The 16,071-nt window shown below is 42.7% G+C and overlaps 1 protein-coding gene across 2 annotated transcripts in view; it reads left to right on the forward strand.

The window, feature by feature from the left end:
• The window catches only part of MAN1A2 (mannosidase alpha class 1A member 2), a 394,344-nt gene that overhangs the window by 110,837 nt on the left and 267,436 nt on the right, over positions 1 to 16,071 (forward strand). For both annotated transcript variants that reach the window (XM_033941127.1, XM_033941128.1), the window contains one exon: positions 13,241 to 13,337. In XM_033941127.1, the coding sequence (XP_033797018.1) occupies positions 13,241 to 13,337 (97 nt within the window). The remainder of the gene's footprint in view (positions 1 to 13,240; positions 13,338 to 16,071) is intronic.

Consider the following 16,071-nt stretch of genomic DNA (forward strand, 5'->3'; position numbering starts at 1 on the left):
GTTATTCTGAAAGTCAGCTGTGTTAGTGCTTCTTAAAGACCTGCAAAATCATGCAGCCAAAGGCCAATCCATATGAGATTATTGGCCTTTGGCTACATGACTGTTGTAAGTATATTCTGTCCAATATTCAAAGCAATTTAGCCAGGTAGGTAAGGCTCTTGTTCAGTAAAATTGCTTGTGGCTGCCAAAGCATTGATATTCAGCAACAGTTACTTCAGCAGCACTGTCTGGTTATCACCGCTAATTGCCCCTACATTGACCAGTTAGTGCTAGGGCATGTTGTGGGCAGAGCATGGGAGGAGTTGGTACTTAACCAGCTAATGGCAGTATACAGCCTGCATTAGTTAAGTAAGCACTTAAAATTAGGACAACAAAAAAGACTGTCTTAATGCCAGTTATGGAGCTAACCAGGCACTAGTCTGAATATTGGCTGGTGCCTAGTTAACATCTAGGTAGCAGCAAAGGGGGGGGGGGGGGGTCACGTGATGTTGAGCTAGCGAGCAGACATGTGTGCCTTGAGCTCCTGAGTCCCTCTCTCCATATTAGCAAATTTAACCCTCATTCTAAGCCAAAACTTTTTTCTGAACATGCCCTACTTGCCAAGCTTAGTTCCCTAAGCTTAACATCCGGTGTTGGATCACCTGTTATGGCAATGAAGGCCTCCCGGAAAGACAAGGAGAAAGGAAAGCCTGTGGAGCCTAAGATGGCTGACAGGGATGGGTCGAATAGCACAATGGTAAGCTCTTCCTAGGTGCAAGAGATCTTTGCAGAAGTTAAAGGAGCTATTAAATCATCTTTAGACCAATATTTGCAAACGATCACGGATAAACTAGAGGTTGTTGGGCTTTTGGGATCACTTACCAGTGAATTTTCTGCATATTGCCAACGAGTGTCGATGCTGGAAGACAATGTTACACGCATGAACATGACACTCAAACTTTAGAGGACAAACTGGACGATCTAGAAAACAGATCGCACCTGGTTAGACTACCTGAAAGTATAGCGGATATGGAGCTTCGTAGTTTCCTGGAACGATGGCTGGTCGAGGCTTTAGCTTGCAGTTGTCCTTGGGACCACTGCTTATAGAATAGGCGCAGGCAGAGAAACCCCGCATTGTGATCTTCAAACTTTTAAATTACATACAAAAGATGAAAATCCTGTGTTTGATTCAGGCGAAGGGTTCACTGGTGTATGATAACAAGCAGGTACTTTGTTTTCAGGATTATTCGACCCGGATGTCCGTGCAACGCAGAGCTTATGCTCCATTATGCACTAATTTACATCACAAGAACATACTGTTTGCATTGCTTTTTCCCGCCAAGTTGAAGATTTATCATGAAGGGAAACCTCATTTTTTTGATAAACTGGAAGATGCTACCCATTTTGTGGCTCAGATGGCTATCCCATCTACTAGCTCTGTGACTATGTAATTGCGGGCTAAATCACCGTTCTATCTTAGGTAATCTTCTCTTTTGATTTCTGTATGGGGAACTGTGCAGGCTGTTCAGATGCTTCTATATACCTCTGCATTAGAGGTTGTTCTGGGCCTGCATACAGCTGAGCCACCTTGCCCTTACATTTGCTGGTTATGGTGAGCTCTGTATTGATAGTCTACCTGCTAGAGTGGATACTGTGTCCTTGTTGCATGACATTACATATTATTACTCCAGATAGATCGTGGGAGTCCCTATGTGCTAGATGGGTGCCTGAGTTGGGTTTGTGGCCACAAGATTTAGATGTAGAAGGCTTTATTAAGTGTATTCCTACTCTCTCTGTGTCTGCTGAACTAAGGGAATGGCAATTATACATGTTCAATTGTATAAATTAGGACTGGCAGGGTCTCGTCAATGTGACCCTAAATTTTTTTTTCATGCTTTTTGGAGTTGCCCAGTGGTTAGGGTATTATCCCAGGACAAGCATGCAGCCTATTCTCACATGTGGGTGACGTCATCTGACGGAGCCCTGATGCGGACGCCTCACAAGCAGACTTGCTTGAAGAAACTAGAAGTTTAGAGTCGCCCGCACCGCGCATGCGCGAATGCCTTCCCTCCCAGCACAGGGAGTGTCTCCTCAGTTCTTAGTTTTCCGCGGAGCCGAGAAGTCCGTCTTTGACTCTCTGCGTTCAACTTCGTTCACTTTTTGCCTTCTCTACGATCGCGGTTGGTGTTTTTTCTTCACGAATCGACTTTGCGGCGGCTATTTTTCGACCTATGTCCCGGCCTGCTACAGGCTTTAAGAAGTGTAGTAAGGTCGGCGCACGATCTCCCTCATGGACCCTCATAGATGCTGCCTCAAGTGTCTTGGGCCGAAACATCATCCAATGTCGTGCCTGCCTTGCCAAACACTTCAGCCTCGTGTTTTCAAGCGTTGTTGCCTTCTGGTGAATAAGCTCTTCGACATGGAGTCTCCGGCTGATCCCTCGACTTCGAAGGCGTCGACCTCGACTTCCATTGAGGCTCCTGCGCCTGCTGCCTCCACCTCGAGCCTCATCAAACCTTCATCGTTTGCAGTGGCTCTTGCTTCGACGTCACCTGCTGTATCTTCCCCTGTTTCCTCAGGTCAGATAGCTCAGCAGTCGGTTCCACCGGTAGTGATTAAAGTGTCCAAGACTACTAAGTCAAAGCACACTCACACTACCTCGAAGGAACCTCCAGCCAAGGCAGGTGGACTGGTTTCAGACGCGGATCCTACCTTGCCGGCTTCTTTCCAGACCATATTTCTTCCTAAACTGCTTCCTATTATCCTGCCTGGGCATTCAGCAGACTCCCGCGAGGTCGAGCCGCTTCCAATGTCCCAGTCGAGCTTTCACACTCTTTGCAGGGAGCAGAGTCTCTGCGAGTGTCTGGTCTTCCATCCAAGCACGAAAAGCAAGGAGCAGATTCTTTGCGAGTGCATCGAAGAGAATCCTCACACTCTCAGCAAGGAGCAGAGTCTTTGCGAGTGCATCGAGGTTCCTCCTCCAAGCCTCTGGAGCTTCGATCTACAGCCTCTAGCCCTATTCACACGTTGGCATCGGCTGAAATCTCCTCGATCCTCGAGATCTGGTTCTAGACACAGATCTCAACATCATTTGAGGCCTTTATCGAGGCATTCTTCCAGGCATCGTTCTTTGCAGGATATTCCTTCTTCCTCGAAGCCTCGTTCTACTCCGACCTCGACCAGACCACCGACTCCTCGGTCGAGGTCTCCCATGCCGGACCTCGAGGATGTTCCAGTCTCAGTTGGCTCGTCCAAGTCACCAGGTTCCTTTGATGCTTTTTTCCATGCCGAAGCTTCTTCTTTGACACAAGCAGCCTCGACGTCCTCGAGTCCTTCTCGAGACCAAGCCTTACCAGATCAGCTATCTTTTTCGTCTTTCCTACGACAGATGGCTTTGGACTTGGATGTAAAATTGGATACTGGTTCCAAATATTCTAAAGACTATCTAGAAGTCATGCATCTCCCTCAGCCTCCAGCTGAGAATCTCAAGCTTCCACTTCATAAGCTTTTGAATCAGACTTTTACTCTATGCATGGAGACTCCTTTTTCCATACCAGCAGTTCCAGGAAAATTGGACTTGAGGTATAAAACTGCATCACAAGGGCTTTGACAACTCACAGATTTCTCATCAATTCCTGCTTGCTGAATCCTCCTTGAAGAGATTCCATCCTTCCAAGGTCTATGCCACTGTTCCTCCTGGGAGAGAGGGGAAAACTATGGACAAATTTGGACGTTGCATCTACCAGAATGCTATGATGTCCTATAAAGTCCTCAACTATAATTTTTATTTCATTACTTATTTTGAATTTCTTCTTTCCCTTCTGCCGAAGTTTTTGGCTTATATGGACAACCAAATGCATTTTGAGTTTCAAGAATTGATTGCTTCTTTCTCTCAATTACGTCTCTATCTCCTTCAATCATCTTATGATGCTTTTGAGTTATCTGCTCGAGCGGCTGTTTGCTCAGTGGCTATGCGTCGTCTTGCCTGGCTTCAAACCATTGACATGGACTCCAATCTTCAGGACCGCTTAGCTAACCTTCCTTGTCAAGGCAATGACCTCTTTGATGAATCCATTGAGGTGGCCACCAAGAAATTATCTGACCATGCAAAATCGTTTGCTTCCATCGTCGGACTCAAACCGAAGCCGGCTCCAGCCAAGTCTACACGCCCTCCTGTTATCTATCAAAGGCGTTTTCCTCCAAAGCCGGCTCCTTATACTCGCCCTCCTCTGAAAAAGCAGCATCCTCAGAAGCAACAGCAATCCCAACCTTCTGCTGCACCTAAGGCATCTCAGCCTTTTTGACTGTTTACAACAGAGCATAACCTCCATCGTTCTGTCTCTGTCTCCATTTCCCCCTGTAGGAGGTTGTCTCCATCATTTTTAAAACCGATGGACGATCATTACATCCGACCTCTGGGTACTTACCATCATCGGGGAAGGATACTCTCTTCATTTTGCTCAGGTTCCACCAGAGCTTCCTCCAAGAGAGTATCCTTCCAATCCATCCCAGACCGCCCTTCTTCTTCAGGAAGCTCAAGCTCTGCTTCATCTCCATGTCATCGGAGCAGCAGAACTGGGGGTTTTACTCCCGTTACTTTCTTGTTCTAAAGAAGACGGGTGATCTGCGACCCATTCTGGATCTCAGGGCTCTCAACAAATTTTTAGTCAAAAGAAAAATTTTGAATGTTGTCCCTGGCATCTCTATATCCCCTTCTTGAGCAGAACAACTGGTTATGCTCTCTGGATCTCAAGGAGGCCTATACTCATATTCCAATCCATCCGGCCTCTCGTCCATACCTCAGATTTCGGGTGGGGAATCTGTATTACCAATACCGAGTTCTACCCTTTGGCCTGGCCTCATCTCCCAGAGTGTTCACCAAGTGCCTGGTAGTGTTAGCAGCAGCTATACGGAATCATGGTCTTCAGATATTTCCCTACCTAGACGACTGGCTCATCAATGATTCTACATCTCAAGGGGTTATTGTAGTGACCCAACGGACTATCTGGTTCCTACAAAGTTTGGGATTCGAAATCAACTTTCCCAAATCTCAACTTCAACCCTCTCAGAATCTACAATTCATTGGAGCTGTTCTGGACACTGTCCAACTCAGAGCATTCCTTCCTCAACAACGTCTGGAAGCTCTTCTACAACTTTGTCACACAGTGTCTTCCCGCTCTTCCATCTCAGCGAGACACATGATGGTACTTCTGGGTCACATGGCCTCCACAGTACACGTGACTCCCTTTGCTAGACTTCACCTCAGAATTCCTCAGTGCACCCTGGCATCTCAATGGGTGCAAGTTTGCGACCCTCCTTCCCGACACATTTCAGTCATTCCTTCCTTCAAGAAGTCTCTCCGTTGGTGGATGCTCTCTTCCAATCTTTCCAGAGGCTTGCTTTTTCACACGCCCCCTCCCCCCATCAGAAGGTCCTCATGACAGACTCTTCGACCTACGCTTGGGGCGCTCATATCGATGGTCTCCGTACTGAAGGCCTCTGGACCAGTACGGATCGTCAGTGTCATATCAATCAGTTGGAACTCAGAGCGATCCTCAAAATTCTCCATGCTTTTCAACATCTCCTTCACGACACAGTAGTCCTCATTCGCATGGACAACCAAGTCGCCATGTATTATATCAACAAATAGGGAGGGACAGAGTCTGCCTCCCTTTGTCAAGAAGCTCTGGAGGTTTGGGACTGGGCAATCCGCCACAACACCTTTCTCAAAGCTATCTACATTCAAGGGGCAAAGAATTGTTTTGCGAACAACTTGAGTCATCTCCTGCAACCTCACGAATGGACTCTCCATTCCTCGCCTCTTCATCACATTTTTTCACAGTGGGGAACGCCTCAGATAGAACTCTTTGCAGCTCCCCACAACTACAAACTGCCTCAGTTCTGCTCCAGGATATACTCTCCTCCCCGCCTCGAGGCAGATGCTTTTCTTCTGGAATGGACGAATCTCTTCCTCTACACATTTCCTCCATTCCTCCATTTCCTCTCATTCTCAAGACTCTGGTCAAGTTGAAGAACGATCATGCCACCATGATTCTAATCGCTCCTCGGTGGCTAAGACAACCTTGGTACTCTCTTCTACTTCAACTCAGCAGCAGGGAGCCATTCCTTCTACCAGTTTTTCCTTCTCTACTTACACAGAGTCAAGGATCTCTGCTTCATCCCAACCTGCAGTCTCTACACCTGACAGCTTGGTACCTCTCAACATAACCCCTCTTCAGTTTTCTCAATCTATAAGAGACGTTTTAGAGGCTTCTGGAAAACTTACAACTATTTTTCTACATGGTGTTTTTCTCATCATAAGGAGCCTCAGCATTCCTCCTTATCTTCTGTTTTGGACTATCTTTTGCACTTATCCAATTCTGGTCTCAAGTCTACTTCTATACAAGTCCATCTCAGTGCAATTGCGGCTTTCCATCAGCCTATTGAAGGGAAACCCCTCTCTGCTCATCCGGTGGTTTCCAGATTCATGAAAGGACTTTTCAATGTCAAACCTCCTCTCAAACCGCCTCCTGTGGTTTGGGACCTCAATGTTGTCCTTTCTCAACTCATGAAGCCTCCATTTGAACCAATTGATAAGGCTCATCTGAAGTATCTCACTTGGAAAGTGGTGTTTCTCATTGCCCTCACTTCTGCTCGACGTGTCAGTGAGCTAAAAGCTTTGGTTACTGACCCACCTTTCACTGTGTTCATCATGATAAAGTGGTTTTTCGTACTCATCCGAAATTCCTACCTAAAGTGGTCTCAGAATTTCATCTCAACCAATCCATTATACTTCCAGTGTTTTTTCCAAAGCCTCATTCTCACCCTGGAGAATCAGCTCTTCATACTCTGGACTGTAAACGTGCTTTGGCCTTCTACTTAGAACGCACCAAACCACACCGAACTGCTCCTCAATTTTTGTCTCCTTCGATCCAAATAAGTTGGGACATCCTATTTCTAAGCGTACCATCTCCAACTGGATGGCGGATTGTATCTCTTTCTGCTATGCCCAGGCTGGATTACCCCTTCACAGTAAAGTCACAGCCCATAAAGTCAGAGCAATGGCAGCTTCAGTAGCTTTCTTCAGATCTACAACTATTGAGGAAATTTGCAAGGCTGCTACTTGGTCCTCGGTTCATACCTTCACTTCTCACTATTGTCTGGATACTTTCTCCAGACGGGATGGACAGTTTGGCCAAACAGTATTACAAAATTTATTCTCCTAAGTTGCCAACACTCCCACCATCCCATTCTGGTTAGCTTGGAGGTCACCCACATTGCTGCCTGCTTGTCCTGGGATAAATACGACAACACCATAACAAATGGGAGTTATCTCTGGTACATAAGCTGATTTCATATGCGTAGCGCAACGGGATATCAGATATGACCTACGAGTATTAGCACTCTTCGGTTTGTATTTGTCATTTCCTCATTCATCCCTGCGTAATGCATTTTTGTATATGTTTTATATATAGTGCTTTTTTTTGTGATTTTCTTATTCTTTTATACTTAATTAAATAATTTAAATAGTTTAAATGAACTTAGCTTCATAGCGAACATGCTTCAACTTTAGAATGAAGCTCCCCAGTGCCAACGCGTTTCGCACATCTTTATCAAGGCTGGGGATCTCAAAGATTTACAAACACTACTTGTCAAGCCAGCGAAAGCAGCAAACCTCCCTCCAGTAGCGTCGGCTTTCTCCTCCCTCTGCCACATCACTGATGACGTCATCAGTGACGCGGCAGAGGGAGGAGAAAGCCGCGAAGGAGGTTTGCTGCTCTCGCTGGGAGGGTCGGAAAGGTTCACGGAGGGGGGGAGATAGGAGGGTCAGCGGGGGTTCGGCTGGGAGGGGGGAGAAGCGAAAATAAATAAATAAGACTTTGGTTTATAATGCTGTGGGATGCATGGTTGGAGAGTAGTGGTAATTGGTTGTATGAATGGACAAATAGGTATAGAGTTATATGGGATATGAGTTTTTTTAGGGTAGTTATAAATGGAAAGTAAGAGTGAATGAGTATGGTAGTGTGATTGGTTTCTGTGGGATTGAATATACAGTGTTCTCCCGGTCATTCGCGGTCAGTGATTTGCGGTCCCGGTCATTCGCGGTATTTTCTGACCACAAATGACCGGGCAAGAGAGGGCAGCCAGAGCTGAGAGACTACGGGAGCTCACGGCAGCCATTTCCTATGAATGATCTGCACGGGGCAGGAGCGTAGGAAGATCGCTCCTGCCCCGAAAGCCCGTTAGCCCACCAGGTAAGGTCCGGGATTCCGGGGGAAGGCGGGAGGGAGGCGAGGGTGGATGAGAGCTGGCTGAGAAGTTATTCGCAGTTTTTCATACTTTGCGGTCCGTCTCTGCACCTAACCCCCGTGATAGGAATGGATTTCCTTCTATGCAATATCTGCACAGGGCAACAGATAGAAGAGTTTACTAAAACTTCAGAGGGCTTGGACAGGTATTGAAGGAAGGTGCATGTTTTTGAGATGTATCCTAGAGACATTCCTGTTGGTATATTCAGCTTGGTTGTTTGTGGTTTCATGCTTGAGGAGTGTGTGGTGGGGTGGGGGAGGGGGGTTTAGGAAGAAAAAACAGGCTGGTTTAGACATCTGAGAATTGCTGCAGATCATTTTAAAGATCAACTCAAATATGTTTAAGCAAAGGAATGTCCAAAGAGTTTGAAGGTTTTCTGGTAGAAAAATGAATCAAATATTTGCTAACCGCACTCAAGACTTGAACCCCTGACCTATGGAAGATAAAAGCAGCGCCTTAAGGCATAGAGCTAGAGAGGGAACTGCATTTAGAATTTGGTAACAGAGCCTCTACAAACTAAGCAAATGATAACTGGCTTCTAGTAAAAGCTTAGAAAGGGAAGGAATTGATTAAAAGTCAGGACAGGTGTGTTTGCCCAAACCACACCTAAAGCATGTCCAATCAGATTTGAAAGTTTTGTGGTAGGAAGTCCAAATGGTGCCTATGATGTCAGATGCTACTTAGGCATGTTTAGTATAAGAAGGTCCATCAGAGCAATGTTTTCTCTTTTAGGACACCTATTCTGTTAATGCTTATTTCTGAGATTTTACTTTTCTTGATTATCTTTTAACCTTTTCATTCCTATATCTGCCACAACTCTCCATTTCATAGGACCATTAGCAGCTATAGTAATTTGCAATTTTGATGTTTGTCTAATCTTTTTCATCTTTCCAGGAACAAATCTAGATGAGAATGATATATTACTAGCTACTTAGATGTCTTTATTAGATAAAAGCTCAGGCAGAACTGATTGCTTTTTTTGGACTCCCATTCTGCTTATGTTGATTCTCCATTAATTTTTCTCCCCCTATCTGCCACAATTATGTCCATTACACAGGGTCATTAGCAGGTCATTGGCTGAAAACCCCCCCCATGCTTTTTGAAACTTTGGTGCCATCAAAATGGGTATGCAAGGTACATGAATGTATGGAAACAATAGCAGTGCTTTTCCTCATAGAGCTAAAGGTAAATCTTTTTAGAGTCATAATTGTTAGGTATGTTATCCTATGCACACGTTAGTACTTAGCGCATGTGTGGATTTAGCGCACCTTTGTAAAAAAACAGCCTAAAATTCACCAATCAACTCTTAATTTGTCTCAATCTATCTTCCTTTTTCTTCAGCCTGCCTTCTCCTACCAGGAGCAGATTTTGGGACCTTACCAATTCTACCACAGTAACAACTTGGACCTACGAGTACCTTACTCTGCATATGTGTCATCCATCTAATTGAACTGTAGTTGCCTGATATTACACTTGCGCATGCTGCTTTCCTGGACTGTGCAATAAAAATCTTATACCATTTTTTCACCTTGTGCTTATTTATATTGAGTAGCAGCCAGGCATTAGTGTTTCCTTAATAAACACCACTTCAGCTACTTGGTCACATTGACCTTTGTCTTATCTAGTGTTCCATGAGGCCCAGGCTGCAAAAAGGGGGTGTGGGTAGCTGGTATGTCTCCTGCCTCACAGCCTGCAATCAGCATAATATTTGAAAGCATGAGATTATATGAGAGGATTAACCAGGTGCCTTAACTTGGTGGCTTCTTTCAGTCAGTTTCCTACCCTGACAGCTTGAGATATGCTGAACTGCAGCCGATTAGGCATACTTTGGGCGCTTTGTTATGGAGCCGCAAGCACGCTGATGCTACTGCCCAAAGGATGCCTAAACAGCACAGTATAATCCAATTAGAATTGCTATGATTTTATGGCTGATTCTGTAGCACAGCAGTTAGAATGAAGGTTGGGGTGTGAGCCTGATCTGGGTTCGACTCCCTCATGTCCTTCAGCTGACAAAATATTCATTTTAATAAAAATGACAAGCTACAGACCAATCACATCTAATTTTCATCTCAAACAACACAACATTAGCAATACTAGAAACAATCTATTCCAAAAGTTGAGTTTGCATTTGATACAAAACAGCAGTATTTGAATCCATGTCACATTTATTGAACCCGACTTGAAATTCTAGCTTTTGGGACAATGAAAGCAGTGCTTCTATCCTTCCCCTCTCTACGCGGTATTCTCTATGCAGGTAAACTGGGAAAATCTCTTCTCTTCAAAATCACAGGTCTCTGGAGCAACCTTACTATCCTGTTGCGGAACCTGGGCTCTCTCCAATCATTCCGTAAGCAACTGAAAACTTGGCTCTTCTCTAACATATAATTCTATTTTCCCCCTTACTCTTCCATTCTATATATAAGCTCATGTAAACCTTTTCCTTTCTCTTCTTATATTTAAATTCTTGTAAACCGTACCGAGCTCCACTTCTGTGGAGAGGATGCGGTATATAAACTTAAGGTTTAGTTTAGTTTAAGCCATTGAGCTATCAGTCTTTTGTCTCAGCTAACTGTGAGATGATAGCTAAGCAGATTTTTACCTTAGAAGATCACTAAGCTATGATATGATAGGGGAGTCAGAAAAACTGGAGTGGAAGGTGCTTTTAGTCAATGAGTAAAAGTGCTGCACTGATCTTCCAGAGGTTGTGAGTTCAACTCCCGGCCTGTCTTTTATTTGTGGCATTCTACTTTGCAGGTGTACTTTGATGATGTCACAATGAGGTCATCATTGTGCAGCTGCATACCTCCATTTGCAATGAACTAGAAGCCACATTCAGGTCTGTTCTGTGTTTTATTCTGTTTTTAAGCTTGGCCAATTGAAGTTATGGGCTTTCTGTTTGCTTTGAGGAATGAGCTGATTGTAGCAATGTTTCATGACAGAGTGTTATTTAGAGCAAGGAATCGCTTCTAAAAACCTCTCTCAAATAACATCTGTGGGTTGCCCATAGAAAGCTGATTGGATGACCTAAATAGCATGTATCGTGCTAAAGCCTTTCTGGAGCTTAAATCACTTCTATTGGAAGCCTATATGGAGCTCAAAGTCCTATGCTTTACACTTCTTATAGGAGCTAATAATACCATTGCTGTACAAGTTTCTGTGTACACAGGAGTGAAGCTTCCCCCCTTCTATGCTGATGTTCCCAGATCAACTTCCACTGAAATTAATATATTATATATATCCTTTTAAACATGGTATACTGTGTTTTTATTATTTTAATGATGGTATACTTTGGGTTAATTATGTTAATGCTTACAGTCCTGAAATAATGATAACAAATCAGTAAAAAACACCTTTTTATATATAACATCATAGAAACGTCTATCTGGCGTCTATATGGGGTTTTTGGGAATGCGTCCCTAATAGACGCCTAAGATATGCTTAGTGCATTAGAGACGTCTATACGATGCCTAAATAGTGCCTAAATAACGCTGATTGCCACTTGCGCTACATGAATGTCTAAAGCACGCCTAAAGTTAGGAGCACTTTACAGAATCTAGGCCTTAAATGTGTTGATATTGGAGCATCGTTATTGGAGTATCTTCACATGCAATTTAGCCTAGGTATAAGTGTCTTGATTCTACAACTAGATCTGAGTAGTGCATTTGACTTGGTTGACCATGATTTGCTACTGATTTGCTTGGAGACCATGGGAATCACTGGGAATGTCTATAGATGGTTTGAAGGATTTTTATACAGTAGATCTTATCAAGTATATTCTACTGGAACGTATTCATTCACCTGGAGTAATCCATCTGGCGTCCCTCAGGGATCCCCATTGTCATCTACTCTTTTTAACATATATTTGATTTCCCTGGCTAACTTTTTGCAAAAACTTAAAGTCAAATTCTATATCTATGCTGATATTGCCTATGTCATCTTTTTCTGAGGATGTAAAAACCCAGATTGCAGAAATTTTGGCAAAGATACAACTTTGGATTTTAGATTTAAACTTAAACTTAACTCAGATAAAACAAAATTTTTTCTTTCCAGCCCAAACAATACCATTTCAGACAAACAGGTCTTAATCAATGATCAAATCTTTGAAATTGTTCCTTTTATTAGGATTTTAGGGATTACACTAGATAGACAGTTAACATTTGAGGATCATACTGACCTTAAGATAAAAAGATGTTTTATGACCCTCTGGAAACTCAGAACTATCAAAAAATAGTTTGATTTTGTTTCTTTCAGAATTTTGGTACAGTCTCTAATTCTGTCTGTCCTCGACTATTGTAATATTGTCTATATTGCATCATTTAAGAAAAATTTACAACGTATTTGATTAGTACAAAATACAGCAGTGCGCTAAATTTTTTGGCCTGAAGAAATATGATCACATTAGCCCATTTTATCGGCAATTACATTGGTTGCCTTTTGAGGCATGTATTCTTTTTAAATTTGGCTGTCTTTGTTTTAAATCTCTTTTTGGTTTGGCTCCGGGATATCTAGCCTCTCCAATTTAATTTTTATACCTCATTAAAAAACATTCATAATAAGTTAATGTTTTTGTATCCTTCAGTTAAGAACTGTCGTTACAAGAAATTTTTGAATAGGACATTTGTCTTTCAATTAGGCAAATTGAACTCTTGGTTAAGCCAGCTTATTTGTCAAACAGATTCTTTTAATGTTTTTAAAAAAATTTTAAAAAACACACTTGTTTGATAAGATTGTTAAATAACTATGGAACCTTCTTCTTGTCACTCATTTTTATTATTGATGTACCTTTCACTGATTGTATAGTTCTTCTTTGTTGTTAACCGCCCGGAACTTCATGGTTGGGCGGTATACAAGAATAAATTTATTATTATTATTATATGTCATCTACTGTGTATGTTATGTTATTGTATTTGCAGGAAAATTTACAAACATTTTTTTTTTCTTTTCCTTTTAGATGATGAAACATGCTTGGGATAATTACAGGCAATATGGATGGGGGCACAATGAGCTCAAACCTATCGCTAGAAAAGGACATACTACCAACATATTTGGTATGTTGATATTAAACAGTATCTTATCCTTGTTTTTTACTGTTCACATATTGTTTTTATGATGTATTCTGGTTTTTAAAGTGAAATAATCCAACTATTGGGGTTTTCAGAATGAATGATTCGGTGAGAAATATGAAATGTTAAGCAAATACACAGTGTCACGACTCTCCTGTTGAATCTTCCAGACTGTCACTGTTTTCTTGTTGGATCCTCTCTAGACCAGGGGTCCTCAAACTTTTTAAACAGGGGGCCATGCACACTGCACATATCCTATTTGTAGTGCAAAAAGACCATGAAAGAACAATACAATATTTAAATTGAAGAACATTTTTAACCAACATAAACTTATCAGTATTTCAATGGGAAGTGTGGGCCTGCTTTTGGCTGATGAGATAGCCAATGTCCGGTTCTGTGTTTGTCACTGCACTGCCAGTCGTAACAAGTGATGCAAGTGTGCATCAGTTAGTTTGGATCTGGTTGGAGATTTCAGATGTTTAATTTGGGAAAAAGTATGTTCACAGACATAGGTGCTGCCAAAGATGTTTGCCATTTTGAGTGCATGGTTCCTGAGATTAAGATGTTTCAGAGGGGAGAGATGCATAGAAATTAGTAAGGCTGCTTGACTTGAATGCATCTTTCAGGGAGTTACAATTCTGTAGTTCAGCCAGTTCCATTTGGTAAATTGGATCAACAGTTTCAATGTCAACAGAAAACGGGTTCTGGAAAAGATGTATATCCTATTCATGAAGATAAAGCTCTTTAAATCTCATTTGAAACTCCCTTTGCAATATTTCCAGTGACTCCATACATTTTTTGTTTGGGAATGCAAATGTTGGCTTCTCAGCCAACAGTTTTTGAGTAGTTGGGAGATGACAGAAGTTTTCCTCCTTCACTTGTTTAATGACGAAGTCCAACATTACTTCAAATGCTTTCACATGTGAATGCATATCACAGATGAGCTTCCCCTTTCCTTGAAGTTGTACATTGAAACTGTTGAGTAGCTCTGTTACTTACATCTGTCAGAAAGGCAAGGTGCCATTTCCATTCTGCATCTTTAAGCTCTGGTACTTCTTTGTTTTTTGAAAGCAGAAATCTGTGGAAGTAAGTCATAAAAACGTTTCAAAATTCTCTCGACTCAGCCAACAGACTTCTGTGTGGTACAGAGTATCTTCATAGGCAACATTCAGCTCAGACAGAAATTCCTGAAACTGTGGTTTAGTGCACGAGGCCTAATGAAGTTAACACAGGACACCACAACTTTCTTGACAGAATCCCACTTCAATGATTTACAACAACGCTTGTTGGTAGATGAGGCAGTGTATGGCTATTGGACACGAATGGTTGTGTTTATCCATCTCTTGTTTAATGCTTGCAACCACTCCTTTCATAGACCCCACCATTCTAGGAGCATCATCAGTTTTCACACTGGCTAGTTTAGCCCATTCCAACTCCAAATCATTCACAGTTTGGCGAACCTTTTCATAAGATATCCTCTCCTGTTCTTTCTTTGATGCAGCAAACTCCTCTGTAAACTCAAAATGATCATTGGTCCCACAAATGAAAATTAGAAGTTGTGCAGAATCACAAACATCATTGCTTTCGTCAAATGCCAATGAAAAATAGCAAAGTTTTTTGTTTTTGTATTTTTAGAAGTTTTGCAAATGCTGATGCAAATTGTCCCCCATTTCTTCAATCCTTCATGCAATTGTAGGTCCTGAAAGACTCACTGTAAATAAAACTGCCTTCTCTGGACACATTTCTTTGGCAATAGAAAGAAGACATTCTTTAACAAATTCTCCCTCTATGAATGGTCTGCCAGTGCATGCTATTAGCTTGACAACTTGAAAACTTGCTCACAGTAATGAAATATTTAGCTGCTTCTGCTTCACAAAAGCATTTTGTTGAGTTGTCAATCCATTTTTCAGTTTTAATATTTTGTCTTTTCTCAATTGTCCAACCAAACAATCATATTTGTCTTTATGATGAGTTTCGTAGTGTTGACGTAAATTGTATTCCTTGAACATAGCCACTGAATGCTGGCATACCAGACAGACAGCTCTCACCTTGTACTGCATGAAAAAGTAATCGTAGGTCCACTGTTCTTTGAATATCCTGCATATGAAGTCAATTTTTTCTTTTCCTTGACATAATTGTTTCCTAGGGATGCACAATGGCTATTACTACTTTGGGATGGGCGCATATAGCTATCACATCTGCTTCTAGCCTGTGCTTCTGGGTACTGGGTGGCAGGCGGTTATGAATCCACACACTTTTTGTTGGTGCTGTGGGGCTCCAGTCAGGCCCAGGGTGTGGGCAACTGACTGATTTTGGCCTGCTGGCCTGGCCTCAGGGCCTGACTGGCGGCATTGCTAGCCTGCTGTTGTGTAGGCAGCTAGTAACTGAGGGAGAGTAGGGGATCCTGTTCTGGGCCTAGCTACTACCTGTCTGCCTCAGCATAGTGATGGTGGTTCGACATGTCCTTGGCCCCAGCCGATGCTGGATGCAGTGCTACCCACGGCCGCAGCGGGAGCCAGGTAAATGACCTTGGAGGGCTGTATCTGGCCTGCGAGCTGTAGTTTGAGGATCTCCTGCTCTAGACAAACAGCATTCGACACTTCTGACCCACCAAGGTCCAGAGATTTCTCAGGTCCTTTGGGCATTTTCAGTTCACAGCAACAGTCCTTGGACTTCAGGGAGGCTTATCGGAGGTCAGTCAACAGCCAGTGTTCATTCC

The sequence above is a fragment of the Geotrypetes seraphini genome, chromosome 4, assembly GCF_902459505.1.
Source record: "Geotrypetes seraphini chromosome 4, aGeoSer1.1, whole genome shotgun sequence".
In the NCBI taxonomy this organism is placed as follows: domain Eukaryota; kingdom Metazoa; phylum Chordata; class Amphibia; order Gymnophiona; family Dermophiidae; genus Geotrypetes; species Geotrypetes seraphini.